The sequence below is a fragment of the Pseudophryne corroboree genome, chromosome 8 (assembly GCF_028390025.1).
Source record: "Pseudophryne corroboree isolate aPseCor3 chromosome 8, aPseCor3.hap2, whole genome shotgun sequence".
Classification (NCBI taxonomy): Eukaryota; Metazoa; Chordata; class Amphibia; order Anura; family Myobatrachidae; genus Pseudophryne; species Pseudophryne corroboree.
Window position 1 is genome coordinate 55,935,532 of NC_086451.1, and position 18,191 is coordinate 55,953,722.

At 46.4% G+C, this 18,191-nt stretch overlaps 1 protein-coding gene and 1 non-coding gene across 11 annotated transcripts in view; both read left to right on the forward strand.

The window, feature by feature from the left end:
* HUWE1 (HECT, UBA and WWE domain containing E3 ubiquitin protein ligase 1) overlaps window positions 1-18,191 on the forward strand; it is a 430,355-nt gene that overhangs the window by 230,798 nt on the left and 181,366 nt on the right. For all 10 annotated transcript variants that reach the window (XM_063936413.1, XM_063936412.1, XM_063936409.1 and 7 more), the window contains exons 26-27: window positions 5,631-5,876; window positions 6,071-6,204. In XM_063936413.1, the coding sequence (XP_063792483.1) occupies window positions 5,631-5,876; window positions 6,071-6,204 (380 nt within the window). The remainder of the gene's footprint in view (window positions 1-5,630; window positions 5,877-6,070; window positions 6,205-18,191) is intronic.
* LOC134953682 (U2 spliceosomal RNA) lies at window positions 8,595-8,785 on the forward strand. Its single transcript, XR_010185708.1, has one exon. It is a non-coding gene; the product is annotated as a U2 spliceosomal RNA (small nuclear RNA).

Sequence of the window (18,191 nt, forward strand, 5' to 3'; positions counted from 1 at the left end):
CAGTCTTCATGAAGGTAGCGCACAGCACGGCAGCTGTGCGCCATTGTTGCTACACACTTCTCACTGACCAGTCACGGAGGGTGCAGGGCGCTGCTGGGGGCGCCCTGGGCAGCAATATTAAATACCTTTAGTGGCAAAGAATACATCACATATAGCCATTAAGGCTATATGTATGTATTTAACCCAGGCCAGATTTCTCAAAACCCGGGAGAAAAGCCCGTCGGAAAAGGGGCGGAGCTTATTCTCCTCAGCACTCAGCGCCATTTTCCTGCTCAGCTCCGCTGTGAGGAAGGCTCCCAGGACTCTCCCCTGCACTGCACTACAGAAACAGGGTAACAAAGAGAAGGGGGGCATAAATTGGCGATATTTATATATTAAAAGCGCTTATAACAAAAACAACACCTTTTATGGTTGTTTATATACATTTATAGCGCTTTTGGTGTGTGCTGGCAAACTCTCCCTCTGTCTCCCCAAAGGGCTAAGGGGGTCCTGTCTTCGATTAGAGCATTCCCTGTGTGGCTGCTGTGTGTCGGTACGTGTGTGTCGACATGTATGAGGACGATGTTGGTGTGGAGGCAGAGCAATTGCCGGTAATGGTGATGTCACCCCCTAGGGAGTCGACACCGGAATGGATGGCTTTAGTTATGGAATTACGTGATAATGTTAGTACATTACAAAAGTCAGTAGACGAAATGAGACGGCCGGAAAACCAGTCAGTACCGGCTCAGGCGTCTCAGACACCGTCAGGGGCTGTAAAACGTCCCTTACCTCAGTCAGTCGACACGGGTACCGACACAGATGAATCTAGTGTCGACGGTGAAGAAACAAACGTATTTTCCAACAGGGCCACACGTTATATGATCACGGCAATGAAGGAGGCTTTGCAGATCTCTGATACTGCTGGTACCTCAAAAAGGGGTATTATGTGGGGGGTGAAAAAACTACCTGTAGCTTTTCCAGAATCAGAGGAATTGAATGACGTGTGTGATGAAGCGTGGGTTAACCCAGATAGAAAACTGCTAATTTCTAAGAAGTTATTGGCATTATACCCTTTCCCACCAGAGGTTAGGACGCGCTGGGAAACACCCCCTAGGGTGGATAAGGCGCTCACACGTTTATCAAAGCAAGTGGCGTTGCCGTCTCCTGATACGGCCGCCCTCAAGGATCCAGCGGATAGGAGGCTGGAAACTAACCTGAAAAGTATATACACTCATACTGGTGTTATACTGCGACCGGCAATAGCCTCAGCCTGGATGTGCAGTGCTGGGGTAGTGTGGTTGGATTCCCTGACTGAAAATATTGATACCCTGGATAGGGACAGTATTTTATTGACTCTAGAGCAATTAAAGGATGCGTTTCTTTATATGCGAGATGCTCAGAGGGATATTTGTACTCTAGCATCAAGAGTAAGTGCGATGTCCATATCTGCCAGAAGAAGTTTATGGACGCGACAGTGGTCAGGTGATGCGGATTCCAAAAGGCATATGGAAGTGTTGCCATATAAAGGAGAGGAATTATTTGGGGTCGGTCTATCGGATCTGGTGGCCACGGCAACTGCCGGCAAATCCACTTTTTTACCTCAGACCCCCTCCCAACAGAAAAAGACACCGTCTTTTCAGCCGCAGTCCTTTCGCTCCTATAAAAACAAGCGAGCAAAAGGACAGTCTTATCTGCCGCGAGGCAGAGGAAAGGGTAAGAGAGGGCAGCAAGCAGCCCCTGCCCAGGACCAGAAGCCCGCCCCGGGTTCTACAAAGCCATCAGCATGACGCTGGGGCTTTACAAGCGGACTCAGGAGCGGTGGGGGGTCGACTAAAGATTTTCAGCAATCAGTGGGCTCGCTCACAGGTGGACCCGTGGATCCTGCAGATAGTATCTCAGGGTTACATGTTGGAGTTCGAAAGGTCTCCCCCTCGCCGGTTCCTAAAGTCTGCTTTACCAACGTCTCCCTCAGAAAGGACGACGGTATTGGAAGCCATTCACAAGCTGTATTCTCAGCAGGTGATAGTCAAGGTACCCCTCCTACAACAGGGAAAGGGGTATTATTCCACACTATTTGTGGTACCGAAGCCGGACGGTTCGGTAAGACCTATTCTAAATCTGAAATCCTTGAACCTGTACATACAGAAATTCAAGTTCAAGATGGAGTCACTCAGAGCAGTGATAGCGAATCTGGAAGAAGGGGACTTCATGGTGTCCCTGGACATAAAAGATGCTTATCTGCATGTCCCAATTTACCCCTCACACCAAGGGTATCTCAGGTTCGTGATACAAGACTGTCATTATCAGTTTCAAACGCTGCCGTTTGGTTTGTCCACGGCCCCTCGGGTCTTTACCAAGGTAATGACCGAAATGATGGTTCTTCTACGAAGAAAAGGCGTATTAATTATCCCTTACTTGGACGATCTCCTGATAAGGGCAAAGTCCAGAGAACAGCTGGAAGTCGGTGTAGCACTAACCCAAGTAGTGCTTCAGCAACACGGGTGGATTCTGAATCTTCCAAAATCTCAATTGACCCCGACAACACGTCTGCTGTTCCTGGGAATGATTCTGGACACGGTTCAGAAAAAGGTGTTTCTCCCGGAGGAGAAAGCAAGGGAGTTATCCGAACTGGTCAGGAACCTCCTAAAACCAGGAACTGTGTCAGTACATCAATGCACAAGAGTCCTGGGAAAGATGGTGGCTTCTTACGAAGCAATTCCATTCGGCAGATTCCATGCACGAACATTTCAGTGGGATCTGCTGGACAAATGGTCCGGATCGCATCTGCACATGCATCAGCGGATAACACTGTCACCAAGAACAAGGTTGTCTCTCCTGTGGTGGTTGCAGAGTGCCCATCTGTTAGAGGGCCGCAGGTTCGGCATACAGGACTGGGTCCTGGTGACTACGGATGCCAGCCTACGGGGCTGGGGAGCAGTCACACAGGGAAGAAACTTCCAGGGTGTATGGTCAGACCTGGAGACGTCTCTTCACATAAATATACTGGAGCTAAGAGCGATATACAATGCTCTAAGCTTGGCAAAACCGCTGCTTCAGGGTCAGCCGGTGTTGATCCAGTCGGACAACATCACGGCAGTCGCCCACGTAAACAGACAAGGCGGCACGAGAAGCAGAAGAGCAATGACAGAAGCTGCAAGGATTCTTCGCTGGGCGGAAAATCATGTCATAGCACTGTCAGCAGTGTTCATCCCGGGAGTGGACAACTGGGAAGCAGACTTCCTCAGCAGACACGACCTTCACCCGGGAGAGTGGGGACTTCATCCGGAAGTTTTCCACATGATTGTGAACCGTTGGGAAAAACCAAAGGTGGATATGATGGCGTCTCGCCTCAACAAAAAAGTGGACAGATATTGCGCCAGGTCAAGAGACCCTCAGGCAATAGCTGTGGACGCTCTGGTAACACCATGGGTGTACCAGTCAGTGTATGTGTTTCCTCCTCTGCCTCTCATACCAAAGGTACTGAGAATTATTCGGAAAAGGGGAGTAAGAACAATACTAGTGGCTCCGGATTGGCCAAGAAGAACTTGGTATCCGGAACTTCAAGAGATGCTCACGGAGGATCCGTGGCCTCTACCTCTAAGAAGGGATCTGCTTCAGCAGGGACCTTGTATGTTCCAAGACTTACCGCGACTGCGTTTGACGGCATGGCGGTTGAACGCCGGATTCTAAAAGAAAAGGGCATTCCAGAGGAAGTTATTCCTACCTTGATTAAGGCTAGGAAGGAAGTGACCGCACAACATTATCACCGCATTTGGAGAAAATATGTTGCGTGGTGTGAAGCCAAGAAGGCCCCAACGGAAGAATTTCAATTGGGTCGATTCTTACATTTCCTGCAGGCAGGATTGTCTATGGGCCTCAAATTGGGGTCTATTAAAGTTCAAATTTCGGCCTTATCAATCTTCTTCCAGAAGGAATTGGCTTCAGTGCCTGAAGTACAAACTTTTGTCAAGGGTGTACTACATATACAGCCCCCGATTGTGCCCCCAGTGGCACCGTGGGATCTAAACGTAGTTTTGGATTTTCTCAAATCTCATTGGTTTGAGCCTCTCAAATCTGTAGATTTGAAGTATCTTAGATGGAAAGTAACCATGCTACTGGCCCTGGCTTCAGCCAGGAGAGTTTCAGAGTTGGCGGCTTTATCGTACAAAAGCCCATATCTGATTTTCCATTCGGACAGGGCAGAACTGCGGACACGTCCTCATTTTCTCCCTAAGGTGGTTTCGGCTTTTCACTTGAACCAGCCTATTGTGGTGCCTGCGGCTACTAGCGACTTGGAGGACTCCAAGTTACTGGACGTTGTCAGAGCATTAAAAATATATATTTCAAGGACAGCTGGAGTCAGAAAATCTGACTCGTTGTTTATATTGTATGCACCCAACAAGATGGGTGCTCCTGCGTCTAAGCAGACGATTGCGCGTTGGATCTGTAGCACAATCCAACTTGCACATTCTGTGGCAGGCCTGCCACAGCCTAAATCTGTAAAGGCCCACTCCACAAGGAAGGTGGGCTCATCTTGGGCGGCTGCCCGAGGGGTCTCGGCATTACAACTTTGCCGAGCAGCTACGTGGTCAGGGGAGAACACGTTTGTAAAATTTTACAAATTTGATACTCTGGCTAAGGAGGACCTGGAGTTCTCTCATTCGGTGCTGCAGAGTCATCCGCACTCTCCCGCCCGTTTGGGAGCTTTGGTATAATCCCCATGGTCCTGACGGAGTCCCCAGCATCCACTAGGACGTTAGAGAAAATAAGAATTTACTTACCGATAATTCTATTTCTCATAGTCCGTAGTGGATGCTGGGCGCCCATCCCAAGTGCGGATTGTCTGCAATACTTGTACATAGTTATTGTTACAAAAATCGGGTTATTATTATTGTTGTGAGCCATCTTTTCAGAGGCTACTTCGTTTGTTATCATACTGTTAACTGGGTTCAGATCACAAGTTGTACAGTGTGATTGGTGTGGCTGGTATGAGTCTTACCCGGGATTCAAGATCCTTCCTTATTGTGTACGCTCGTCCGGGCACAGTACCTAACTGAGGCTTGGAGGAGGGTCATGGGGGGAGGAGCCAGTACACACCATGTGATCCTAAAAGCTTTCTTTAGATGTGCCCTGTCTCCTGCGGAGCCGCTATTCCCCATGGTCCTGACGGAGTCCCCAGCATCCACTACGGACTATGAGAAATAGAATTATCGGTAAGTAAATTCTTATTTTGTATGTTGCAGATCCTTAATGTTTGCTTATCTTAAAATCGGAGGTTTTTTTTTTTTTTGTAAATCCTGGTTAGAAGCAAAAAAAACAAATTTACAGAATAAAGATCTTCACACACATGTTTTAAGCCTTAGACTGAATAGAGCCACATTTTTTGCTGCTCTGAGGTGGTTCAATGACTAGCGACGTTCAGAGTGTGTGTGGATCAGACAAAGGCACTGCACCCCATAGAGATAAACGAAGATTGCCTGCTGTATTATTCGGTTCTGTGTGCAGATGGACATGTGGGTGATGTCCGGCAGCTGAATGGCATGCCCTTAAGTTTTTATATCTGGATCTAGTGTATTCCTGCAGACAGCCAGGACAAGACCATGTCCTTGTGTATCTTTAAAAAGTAATTTGATGCCTTTTTTGTTTTGTAGACTTTATCTCATGAGCCCAAAGTTCTCCAGGAAGGGCTCCTTCAGCTGGACTCTATTCTTTCCTCACTGGATCCTCTGCATCGACCCATTGAGTCACCTGGTGGATCTGTACTCTTACGTGAATTGGCATGTGCTGGTAATGTTGCAGATGCCACCCTCTCTGCTCAGGCCACCCCATTGCTTCATGCACTCACAGCAGCCCATGCCTACATCATGATGTTTGTCCACACATGCCGAGTGGGACAGGTAAGCTGATGGTTCTTGGCAAAAATAATGATCAAATAAGTTAATTCTTCAGGTTACTGAATTTTTAAGATCTGGAACATGTAATGAGCAGCTGTGAGCTTTAAGTGATTAATATTGATCAGATCATTCACTTCCTTTAATGTCTATAGAAATAACTTTTTGTTTTTCTCACCTTCCTCCTATGTCACTTTCAGAGTGAGATCCGCGCCATCTCTGTGAACCAATGGGGATCTCAGTTAGGACTCAATGTTTTGAACAAGCTCAGCCAACTGTATTGCTCCTTGGTGTGGGAAAGCACTGTTTTACTCTCTCTCTGTACTCCTAATAGGTAAGAGTGATTGCTTTTTCTCCATTTTTCTGTTAATGGTGAACAGGCTATTTTATGGGCTTTGCTTACTTTTACATGTACAGGTTGAGTATCCCATATCCAAATATTCCAAAATACGGAATATTATGAAATACGGACTTTTTTGAGTGAGAGAGTGAAACCTTTGTTTTGATCGCTCAATGTATACAAACTTTGTTTAATACACAAAGTTATTAAAAATATTGTATTAAATGACCTTCAGGCTGTGTGTATAAGTTGTATATGAAACATAAATGAATTGTGTGAATATAGACACACAGTTTGTTTTATGCACAAAGTTATAAAAAATATTGGCTAAAATGACCTTCAGGCTGTGTGTATAAGGTGTATATGTAACATAAATACATTCTGTGCTTAGATTTAGGTCCCATTATCATGATATCTCATTATGGTGTGCAATTATTCCAAAATACGGAAAAATCCGATATCCAAAATACCTCTGGTCCAAAGCATTTTGGATAAGGGATACTCAACCTGTACTTCATTAGCTCTTCATGGTTTCTTTGTACCTTTCTCTTTCATCCATCTGGGGGACGCTGCACACTTACTAATGGGTTAGAGTGTGTGGGATTGGGAGTTTGGCACAGAACCTATAAAAAACTAACTCCTCCCCCCTCTAACCCCTCCCATCTCCTTCCTGCTCAGCAGATTACCTCAGCTTTAGTTTTGTGCCTGAGGAGTACAGGCACAGATTCCTTCAGTGTAGATTTTAGTTAGGTTTCTGTTGTTTATTTTGATTTTACTTAAGTGTGCTTAGTCCCTGTTTACAGGAGACACGTATACTAGGAGTGGGGTTAGTTAGTTATGTGTCTCCCACTCCCCAGAGCCTCTAAGAAGCCACCATACTCTTAGTCACTGGGGCTTACTTGATGCAGGATGGATTTCCTAGGAGGCACTGTACTGGTAAGACAGCCACAACCTGCCTGGGCAGCGTTGGGCTGTTATTGCATATATGGTATTTATAATAATTGTATTTATTATTGTGCAGCGCTGGTGTATGCGGACCCCCCTCCCTGCTCAGAGCGGACGGAGCGGTTCAGTCCCGCTTCCGCCGCTCATTTCATGGAAGCCGCGTCTTGTCAGACAGCAGCGGTAGTCATTTCAATGATTTTACGGAGCTCAGTTGCGGGGGTGGGGAGGCTGTACCGCGGCGGGACGCAGGAGGATGTTGTGTTCGCGCTGCGTTCACCCGCCCAACAGCGTCTTACCGCCGCCGTCCTCACTCTGTGGGGGCAGGACTCAGCTATAGGCGCCATCTTCTATCTCTGCAAGAGACCATCCGTCAGGTCAGCGGGGGATACTGCGCTGCACATAACACAGCGTCTCACCCTGTTAGTACAGGCGGAGAGCAGCAAAAACAGCAAGTATAACACAGCCCTTTCATATGCTCTGGAGCTCGTTTATTCTAAGGGATTCTTTAGTGCTCTTTAGTGATCCTTTAGTACATATATTTCGGTAATCTCACTGTAATAGAGTTATTTTTACCTCACCCTGTTTATTACACAGGCGGGGATTTTTTCTTAACTAGTGTTGTGCTATTCTAAATTGACAACAGTTGTTTACATCATGTTATAAAAGGAGCGTTATAGCTCAGTCTGTAGAGCTGGACCACAGCACAGAGTTATGAGACATTATTGTGTGCTATGATTGTGGCATTGTATATTCCATGGTTGTAAACAGCAAATCTCCTAAAGGAACGACAAGTTCAGTAGTTTACTACACAGGAGCTCCAATAGCTTTGTGGGCTAATGCTGTGTATTAGTAAGATAGACTAAACACAGGTTTGATTCCCATATACATTAAATTGCACAATGTGGCTCCAGACTTCCTAAAGGTAGCACGGACACAGGTACCCCATGCTCCAGGACACCAGTTGCAGAGCAGCCGGGAGGTTCCAGGGATCAGTTTATGCCTCTGTTGGCCAGACACATCTCAATCCAGAATAATACAGATGGAGTAGTGGTTAGCATTGCTGCCTCACAGCACTGAAGCCATGAGCTTGTTTACATAGAAGTATATGAATATACCAAGCAGGTTTAAATTGCTCTACAGTCTTGGCCTCTGCCACCTCTCATGGGAGGCTGTTCCACTTGTTCACTACCCCTTCTGTGAGGAAATATTTTCCTTAAATTTCCCCTGAACCTGCCTCCCTCCAGTTCAGTGTATGCCCCTAACTGTGTGAAGTTATATATGTATATATATATATATATATTCCCTGCACTTGCAGGGATGGGGGTTCCAGGACCGGTCCACAAATACCGGTATTCTTTGAGTATATTTTTCCTTACAATATGTCAATGTAATGGGTCTGGTACTCTGTTTACTACTTAGCCGCTAGTCTTGGTAAAAAGATCACTACTTGACCTTTTGGCTAGGATCAAGTGTAGTATCTGTTCTTATCAGTTTAATATCTGATACGTTCCCTATGTGGGGGCCATGTATTAAATATATGTTTAGAACAGAAAAATGGAAGAAGAGATTGCTCCGTCCACTCCACGCATTGACTCGGTATTGCAGTACCTCCGGGACCGATGCACCTTTCAAAACAAGGACAGACTATTTCTATTTCTTGTACACTATGTACTTATGATTTGCCAAATGGCTGAACAAAGCTCCTTAATCAGTTCATACTGTGCAGCGAGTCTGGTCTTTGACAGACAATATAGCTCCTTTACTTCAGAGGCGTTTTTGAGGCTTCATCTACAGAAAATGGTGAGATAAATCCTGTCAGTGAGGATCCTTCAGGATAGAAATAAGAAATAATCTACTGAATTTCTTGGTTTCCACCTCTTCCTTCACGTGAGAGAATGTTGATGGAAGTCTGACTACACACCTGATGAAATAGTTTATATTTCCAGGGAAATGTGTCTGTCTCTAATACATACTGTTTTCGGTTCAATTTCGGTGTTCTCAGTATTAGAGACAGTATTTCTTTATCCTTTCGCTGATGAAGACACTGATCTAATGAAGGTTCCACTAATAATTAGTGGACGCATCCATCATGGGAGAGCTTAAGGCAACTGTCTTTACTAAAGTACAGTATGTGACCTTAACAGTCACCACAGATTGACAACGGTGAGGCCGTTATTATATTAGTATTCATTCTGACAGGAATATTCCTACGCCCTCTCCGGGCTTATGCATGAATCTTTAAACCGGTTGCATTATGCAAGTTATCCATTCTTGGGGCAGCTGATCCTTTTCAAATTATCCATTGACTGTTTTGGTCTCTCAAGCTCTATTCCCTATCTATTTATTATTGCATCTTTTCCCTGGCTATGACACCCTTCTATTCATTTTGGTTGCGAATCGTAAAATTCTGCTTCCAAATTAAAGCGTACTTTGCAGGCGGGAGCAAATAACTCTATCAGTAAGGTGTATGCCTGCGGTATAACAGGTCGTGGGTTCTCATCCTGAGGATAATAGCTGAGAAATGGGTATTTTAACCTATGTCAGAAAAATGGGTATTCTTTTGGGGGGCATTTGTATGCCTAGAACACGGACTTCCAATGTGCCCTCTGCAGGGGCCACGGAGTCGGACAGTCTGGTTCCCAGTGGGGAGGACACCAGCTTTCTCAGAGTCCACTGATCCGTTGGATGTACTGAATTTGTATCACGAACATATATTCTGAATCTTGGGGAACACGTACCAAGCAAGAATCTTTAGTGCCCATCTTAGACGGGCTCTAATCATTGCAGTCTGTTCGCTATCTAACAGGAGTATTCAGTCCAATCCTTTTTCCGTCATCTGGGCATCGCTACCATTTTGGGTCAGTTGTTAAAAAAAAAAAAAAAAGCAGCTGTCTCATGCACTTTTTTTCTACAACGGACCTTAGTTCTGGATTTCTTCCTTCGCAAAAGCTGTTATTCATGGGTATTCTTTTCGATACCTGGTATCTCGAATGTTGGCGGAGTGCAGATTTACTGACCAGAATAGACTCAGGGGTCAGACATACACTTCCTCTGCAGGACAGTGGTGATTTTATAGGTGGCTCCATTCCCCCGGTCTCCTGCCTGGTTTCTTCAATCTCAGATTAAATGTTATTAATCTCAGGCAGGATTGAGTTTACGTAAACAGCAGTTTAGTTTCTCTATTAAAATACCAAGATATTTTCATTGGTCGATCTTTTCGTTGGGCTACACAATCCAGATCTAACTTATAGGACTTCATTCTGTCTCGACATGGAGGGTCATAACCACAGTCAAAAGTTTCAGACATTACGGTTTTTTGGTTTCAACTCTGGCGTTTTCTATGAAACTGATGTCCGAAGTGGAAATATCACTTCCAATCTACGGGCGATCTACAACGCCTTGACTCCAGCTCAATGTCTTCTACAGGGTCTATCCACTGTGACCTATATCAATTGTTCTGTGACACTTGTAGCTGGAGAGACATCGGAACAGTATCTAACATATGCAGAGGGCGGAATTTTGGATCCCGGCAGTGTCTGTCATCTCCAGTTCCAGAATGGGCAACTGGGAAGCAGATTTCCTGAATCTTCAGGCTGTTCTTCCTTAAAGTATGTGAAATCAACAGGGATTTCTGGCTTTGGTGTGTCTATAACTAGCCGACATAGACCTCAGGGCTTCATTGGTACTGTGATCGTTTCGGGAATCCTCTTGTGGCAATCGTAGACGCCGTGTCAGCTCCTTGTCACTTTCATCTAGCATATTTATTCTGCCTCTGGCAACATCTAGTGAGTACCTCAACGCATTTGACCAGTGGCTCTTTCGGTTTTCCTAATCCGCTTCGGATTTGCCTGTTGACTCTGTTCTGCAATGTTATGGCCCAGAGTGACCAGGGCTCCTTACAGGGTACCTTTTGGGCCAGCTCTCCACTCCCAACCTTTACGTCATCACCGGGATTTTGTCTATTCTGCCGCTGATGGCGTGATTGTGGAAAACAATGTCATCAAGCCCTACTACGTTTCTGGCTCTCTAACCAATCACAGTGCCAGAACACTTGTCATCGTTTGTGTGTATTTAACGGTCACTCAGCTGGAGTTCTTAGTCCTTTCCGCCTCTTATCTTTTCTACAACACAGTTGTCAGAACTACTTTGTCTTCTTATCTTAGCAGACTGGGTTCTGCTCTAGAATTTACTTTCCAGAATGGCTCCTGTTTCTCCTTTCCGGCCTCTGGACTCTGGTTGAGTTGCGGTTTCTTTTCTCTTACAGTGTTTTGGTTTATGCAGTTAGGGTGGTTTCTCTATCGTCCTAAGTGGATGCTGGGGTTCCTGAAAGGACCATGGGGAATAGCGGCTCCGCAGGAGACAGGGCACAAAAAAGTAAAGCTTTTACCAGATCAGGTGGTGTGCACTGGCTCCTCCCCCTATGACCCTCCTCCAGACTCCAGTTAGATTTTGTGCCCGAACGAGAAGGGTGCAATCTAGGTGGCTCTCCTAAAGAGCTGCTTAGAGAAAGTTTAGCTTAGGTTTTTTACTTTACAGTGAGTCCTGCTGGCAACAGGATCACTGCAACGAGGGACTTAGGGGAGAAGTAGTGAACTCACCTGCGTGCAGAGTGGATTTGCTGCTTGGCTACTGGACACTAGCTCCAGAGGGACGATCACAGGTACAGCCTGGATGGTCACCGGAGCCGCGCCGCCGGCCCCCTTGCAGACGCTGAAGAGAGAAGAGGTCCAAAATCGGCGGCTGAAGACTCCTGAGTCTTCATAAAGGTAGCGCACAGCACTGCAGCTGTGCGCCATTTTCCTCTCAGCACACTTCACACAACAGTCACTGAGGGTGCAGAGCGCTGGGGGGGGCGCTCTGAGAGGCAAATAAAAACCTTATTAGAGGCAAAAAATACCTCACATATAGCCCACAGAGGCTATATGGAGATATTTAACCCCTGCCTAACTTCAAAAATAGCGGGAGACGAGCCCGCCGAAAAAGGGGCGGGGCCTATCTCCTCAGCACACAGCGCCATTTTCTCTCACAGAAAAGCTGGAGAGAAGGCTCCCAGGCTCTCCCCTGCACTGCACTACAGAAACAGGGTTAAAACAGAGAGGGGGGGCACTGATTTTGGCGATATTGTATATATATAAAAGATGCTATAAGGGAGAAACACTTATATAAGGTTGTCCCTATATAATTATAGCGTTTTTGGTGTGTGCTGGCAGACTCTCCCTCTGTCTCCCCAAAGGGCTAGTGGGTCCTGTCCTCTGTCAGAGCATTCCCGGTGTGTGTGCTGTGTGTCGGTACGTGTGTGTCGACATGTATGAGGACGATGTTGGTAAGGAGGCGGAGAAATTGCCTGTAATGGTGATGTCACTCTCTAGGGAGTCGACACCGGAATGGATGGCTTATTTAGAGAATACGTGAGAATGTCAACACGCTGCAAGGTCGGTTGACGACATGAGACGGCCGACAATCTATTAGGACCGGTCCAGGCGTCTCAGAAACACCGTCAGGGGTTTTTAAAAAACGCCCATTTACCTCAGTCGGTCGACACAGACACAGACACGGACACTGAATACAGTGTCGACGGTGAATAAACAAACGTATTTCTCATTAGGGCCACACGTTAAGGGCAATGAAGGAGGTGTTACGTGTTTCTGATACTACAAGTACCACAAGAAAGGGTATTATGTGGGAGTGAAAAAACTACCTGTAGTTTTTCCTGAATCAGATAAAATAAAATGAAGTGTGTGATGATGCGTAGGGTTACCCCGATAGCAAATATTGGCGTTATACCCTTTCCCGCCAGAAATTAGGGTACGTTGGGAAACACCCCTTAGGGTGATAAGGCGCTCACACGCTTATCAAGTGGCGTTACCGTCTCCAGATACGGCCGCCCTCAAGGAGCCAGCTGATAGGAAGCTGGAAAAATATCCTAAAAAGTATATACACACATACGGTGGTTATACTGCGACCAGCGATCGCCATCAGCCTGGAGATGCAGTGCTGGGTTGGCTTGGTCGGATTCCCTGACTGAAAATATTTTATTCATGTAGAGCATTTAATAGGATGCATTCTATATATATGTATGTGAGATGCACAGAGGGATATTTGCTCTCTGGCATCAAGATAAGTGCGTTGTCCATATCTCCCAGAAGATGTCAGGGACACGACAGTGGTCAGGTGATACAGATCCCATACGGCAGATGGAAGTATTGCTGTATAAAGGGAAGGAGTTATTTGGGGGTCGGTCCATCGGACCTGGGGACCACAGCAACAGCTGGGAAATCCAACCTTTTTTACCCCAAGTTACATCTCAGCTAAAAAAGACACCGTCTTTTCAGCCTCAATCTTTCCTTTCCCATGAGGGCATGCAGGCAAAAGGCCAGTCATATCTGCCCAGACATAGAGGTAAGGGAAGTAGACTGCAGCAGGCAGCCCTTTCCCAGGAAAAGAAGCCCTCCACCGCGTCTGCCAAGTCCTCAGCATGACGCTGGGGCCGTGCAAGCGGACTCAAGGTGGGGGGGTAGTCTCAAGAGTCTCAGGGCGCAGTGGGATCACTCGCAAGTTGACCCCTAGATCGTACGAGTATTATCCCAGGGGTAAAGATTGGAGAGTCGAGACATCTTCTCCTCGCAGGTTCCTGAAGTCTGCTTTACCAACGGCTCCCTCCGACAGGGAGGCAGCATTGGAAACAATTCACAAGCTGTATATCCAGCAGGTGATAATCAAAGTACCCCTCCTACGACAAGGAAAAGGGTATTATTTTTCCACACTATATTGTGGTACTGAAGCCAGACGGCTTGGTGACACATAGTCTAAATCTAAAATGTTTTGAACACTTACATAAAAGGTTCAAATCGAGATAAAGTCACTCAGAGCAGTGATAGCGAACCGGAAAAAAGGGGACTATATGGTGTCCCTGGACATCAAGGATTACCTCCATGTCCAAATTTTGTCCTTCTCATCAAGGGTACCTCTGGTTCGTGGTACAGAACTGTCAATATCAGTTTCAGACGATGCCGTTTGAATTATCCACGGCACCCCGGGCCTTTTTACCAAGGTAATGGCCGAAAAGATGTTTCTTCAAAGAAAAAAGGCATCTAAATTATCCCTTACTTGCACGACCTAAAAAGGGCAAGTTCCAGAGAACAGTTGGAGGTCGGAAGAGCACTATCTAAAGTAGTTCTTCGACGGCACGACTGGATTCTAAATATTCCAAGAATCGCAGCTGTTTTCCGACGATACGTCTGCTGTTCCTAGGGATGATTCTGGACACGGTTCAGAAAAAGGTTTTTCTTCCCGAGGAAAAAGCCAAGGAGTTATCCGACCTGTCAGGAACCTCCTAAAACCAGGAAAGGTGTCTGTACATCAATGCACAAGAGTCCTGGGAAAAATAGTGGCTTTTTACGAAGCAATTCCATTCGGCAGATTCCATGCAAGAATTTTCCAAAGGGATCTGTTGGACAAATGGTCAGGGTCGCATCCTCAGATGCACCTGCGAATAACCCTGTCGCCAAGGACAAGGGTATATCTTCTGTGGTGGTTGCAAAAGGCTCATCTATTGGAGGGCCGCAGATTCGGCATACAGGATTTGATCCTGGTGACCACGGACGCCAGCCTGAGAGGTTGGGGAGCAGTCACACAAGGAAGAAACTTCCAGGGGGTATGGACGAACCTGGAAAAGTCTCTTCACATAAACATTCTGGTACTAAGAGCAATCTAAAATGCTCTAAGCCAGGCGGAACCACTCCTGCAAGGAAAACCGGTGTTGATTCAGTCGGACAACATCACGGCGGTCGCCCATGTAAACAGACAGGGCGGCACAAGAAGCAGGAGTGCAATGGCAGAAGCTGCCAAGATTCTTCGCTGGGCGGAGAATCACGTAATAGCACTGTCAGCAGTGTTCTTCCCGGGCGTGGACAACTGGGAAGCAGACTTCCTCAGCAGACACGATATTCACCCGGGAGAGGGGGGTCTTCATCCAGAAGTCTTCCACATGCTAATAAACTGTTGGGAAAGACCAATGGTAGACATGATGGCGTCTCGCCTCAACAAGAAACTGGACAAGTATTGCGCCAGGTCAAGAGATCCACAGGCAATAGCTGTGGACGCACTGGTAACACCTTGGGTGTACAAATCAGTATATGTGTTTCCTCCTCTGCCTCTCATACCAAAGGTATTGAAGATTATACGGTGAGGAGGAGTAAGAACAATACTAGTGGCTCCGGATTGGCCAAGAAGGACTTGGTACCCGGAACTTCAAGAGTTGGTCACGGACGACCCGTGCCCTCTACTTCTGAGAAGGGACCTGCTACAACAGGGTCCCTGTCTCTTTCAAGACTTACCGCGGCTGCGTTTGACGGCATGGCGGTTGAACGCCAGATCCTAAAAGGGAAAGGCATTCCAGAAGAAGTCATTCCTACCTTGATTAAGGCAAGGAAGGAAGTCACCGCGAAACATTATCACCGCATTTGGCGAAAATATGTCGCGTGGTGCGAGGATCGGAGTGTTCCGACGGAGGAATTTCAACTGGGTCGTTTCCTACATTTCCTACAATCAGGATTGTCTATGGGTCTCAAATTGAGATCTATTAAGGTTCAAATTTCGGCCCTGTCAATATTCTTCCAAAAAGAATTGGCCTCAGTTCCTGAGGTACAGACTTTTGTTAAAGGAGTACTGCATATACAGCCTCCTGTGGTGCCTCCGGTGGCACCGTGGGATCTAAATGTAGTTTTAGATTTCCTCAAATCCCATTGGTTTGAACCATTGAAAAAGGTGGATTTTAAATATCTCACATGGAAAGTGACTATGTTACTGGCCCTGGCTTCCGCCAGGAGAGTATCTGAATTGGCGGCTTTATCTTATAAAAGCCCTTATCTAATCTTCCATTCGGATAGGGCAGAACTGAGGACTCGTCCGCATTTTCTCCCTAAGGTGGTATCAGCGTTTCACCTGAACCAACCTATTGTGGTGCCTGCGGCCACTGGCGACTTGGAGGACTCCAAGTTGTTGGACGTTGTCAGAGCCTTAAAAATATACATTTCAAGGACGGCTGAAGTCAGAAAATCTGACTCGCTGTTGATACTATATGCACCCAACAAGTTGGGTGCCCCTGCTTCTAAGCAGACGATTGCTCGTTGGATTTGTAACACAATTCAACTTGCTCATTCTGTGGCAGGCCTGCCACAGCCTAAATCTGTTAAGGCCCATTCCACAAGGAAGGTGGGCTCATCTTGGGCGGCTGCCCGAGGGGTCTCGGCATTACAATTCTGCCGAGCAGCTACGTGGTCGGGGGTAAACACGTTTGTACAATTCTACAAATTTGATACCCTGGCAAAAGAGGACTTGGAATTCTCTCATTCGGTGCTGCAGAGTCATCCGCACTCTCCCGCCCGTTTGGGAGCTTTGGTATAATCCCCATGGTCCTTTCAGGAACCCCAGCATCCACTTAGGACGATAGAGAAAATAAGAATTTACTTACCGATAATTCTATTTCTCGGAGTCCGTAGTGGATGCTGGGCGCCCATCCCAAGTGCGGATTATCTGCAATACTGTACATAGTTATTGTTAACAAATTCGGGTTATATTGTTAAGGAGCCATCTTTAAGAGGCTCTTTCTGTTATCATACTGTTAACTGGGTTTAGATCACAAGTTGTACGGTGTGATTGGTGTGGCTGGTATGAGTCTTACCCGGGATTCAAATTGCCTCCCTTATTGTGTACGCTCGTCCGGGCACAGTACCTAACTGGAGTCTGGAGGAGGGTCATAGGGGGAGGAGCCAGTGCACACCACCTGATCTGGTAAAAGCTTTACTTTTTTGTGCCCTGTCTCCTGCGGAGCCGCTATTCCCCATGGTCCTTTCAGGAACCCCAGCATCCACTACGGACTCCGAGAAATAGAATTATCGGTAAGTAAATTCTTATTTTTACTTACAAACCACAAGTTGTATTGGTTTTTCCTCTCCTTCAGCACATTGGGCTTCTTGTGTCGTCCCAGGCTTGTCCGGGGCGGGTCGGTAATTGGCCTTATTGGTTGTTGTTCAAACCTTAACTCTTACCTTGTTGGGTTTGTTTGCTGCACCCAAGCGTGGCTGGCTGGCCAATAAGAACAGGGTGATGTGCTGGGTTAATTCTGCTATTCAGCAGGCTTAGATTTCTTAGGCGTTGCCTGTTCCTGATTCCTTAGGGGCTCATTCGACTCGACCTGTTGGAGCCCCTTGGGCTGTTCACAGTGGTGTATTCGTCGAGCAACTGCGTAGAGCGACGACCTAGTCGTCCGTACATACCTTCACGAAATTCTTCCGTTTTTCATACTTTTGGTTTGGAGACTGCCTCTGTTAGGCATCAAAGTTTGCAGACTGCTATGTCGTATGTGTCTCCCTCCTCTAATTAGCTTGCTTTGGGAAATCCCATTAGTAAGTGCGCAGCGTCCCCCAGATGGATGAAAGAGAAATAGGGATTTTTGTTTACTTACCGTAAAATCTCTTTCTCTGATTCCATCTGGGGGACGCTGCGATCCCTCCCGTATATATATTCTGTTCTGCCTCTTCCGGCTTTGCTAAACGTTAACTGAGGTAATCTGCTGAGCAGGAAGGAGATGGGAGGGGTTAGAGGGGGGAGGAGTTAGTTTTTTATAGGTTCTGTGCCAAACTCCCAATCCCACACACTCTAACCCATTAGTAAGTGCGCAGCGTCCCCCAGATGGAATCAGAGAAAGAGATTTTACGGTAAGTAAACAAAAATCCCTATTTTTAAATAGGCAGTACAATGTTAAGGAGACTGTAACCTTCATTTTTCTTGTGCTTAATTGTTTAGCGCATGGTATGTCAGACATATTTTGGTTAACCTAGATTTGTCTCAAGCTTACATACTAGTTTATTTTCGTCCTGCTCTATGTCCTATTTGGACACTTGCAAATGGAAAGGTGCAGATCAGTGTGCTTGTCAATGTTTACAGATAAGCATTGTGATATGTTAAAGGTCAGTGGTGCTGAGTGCTTTGTAGGTGGTGTATGGGTCTATGGGAAGCCACTGTAGGGATGAGTA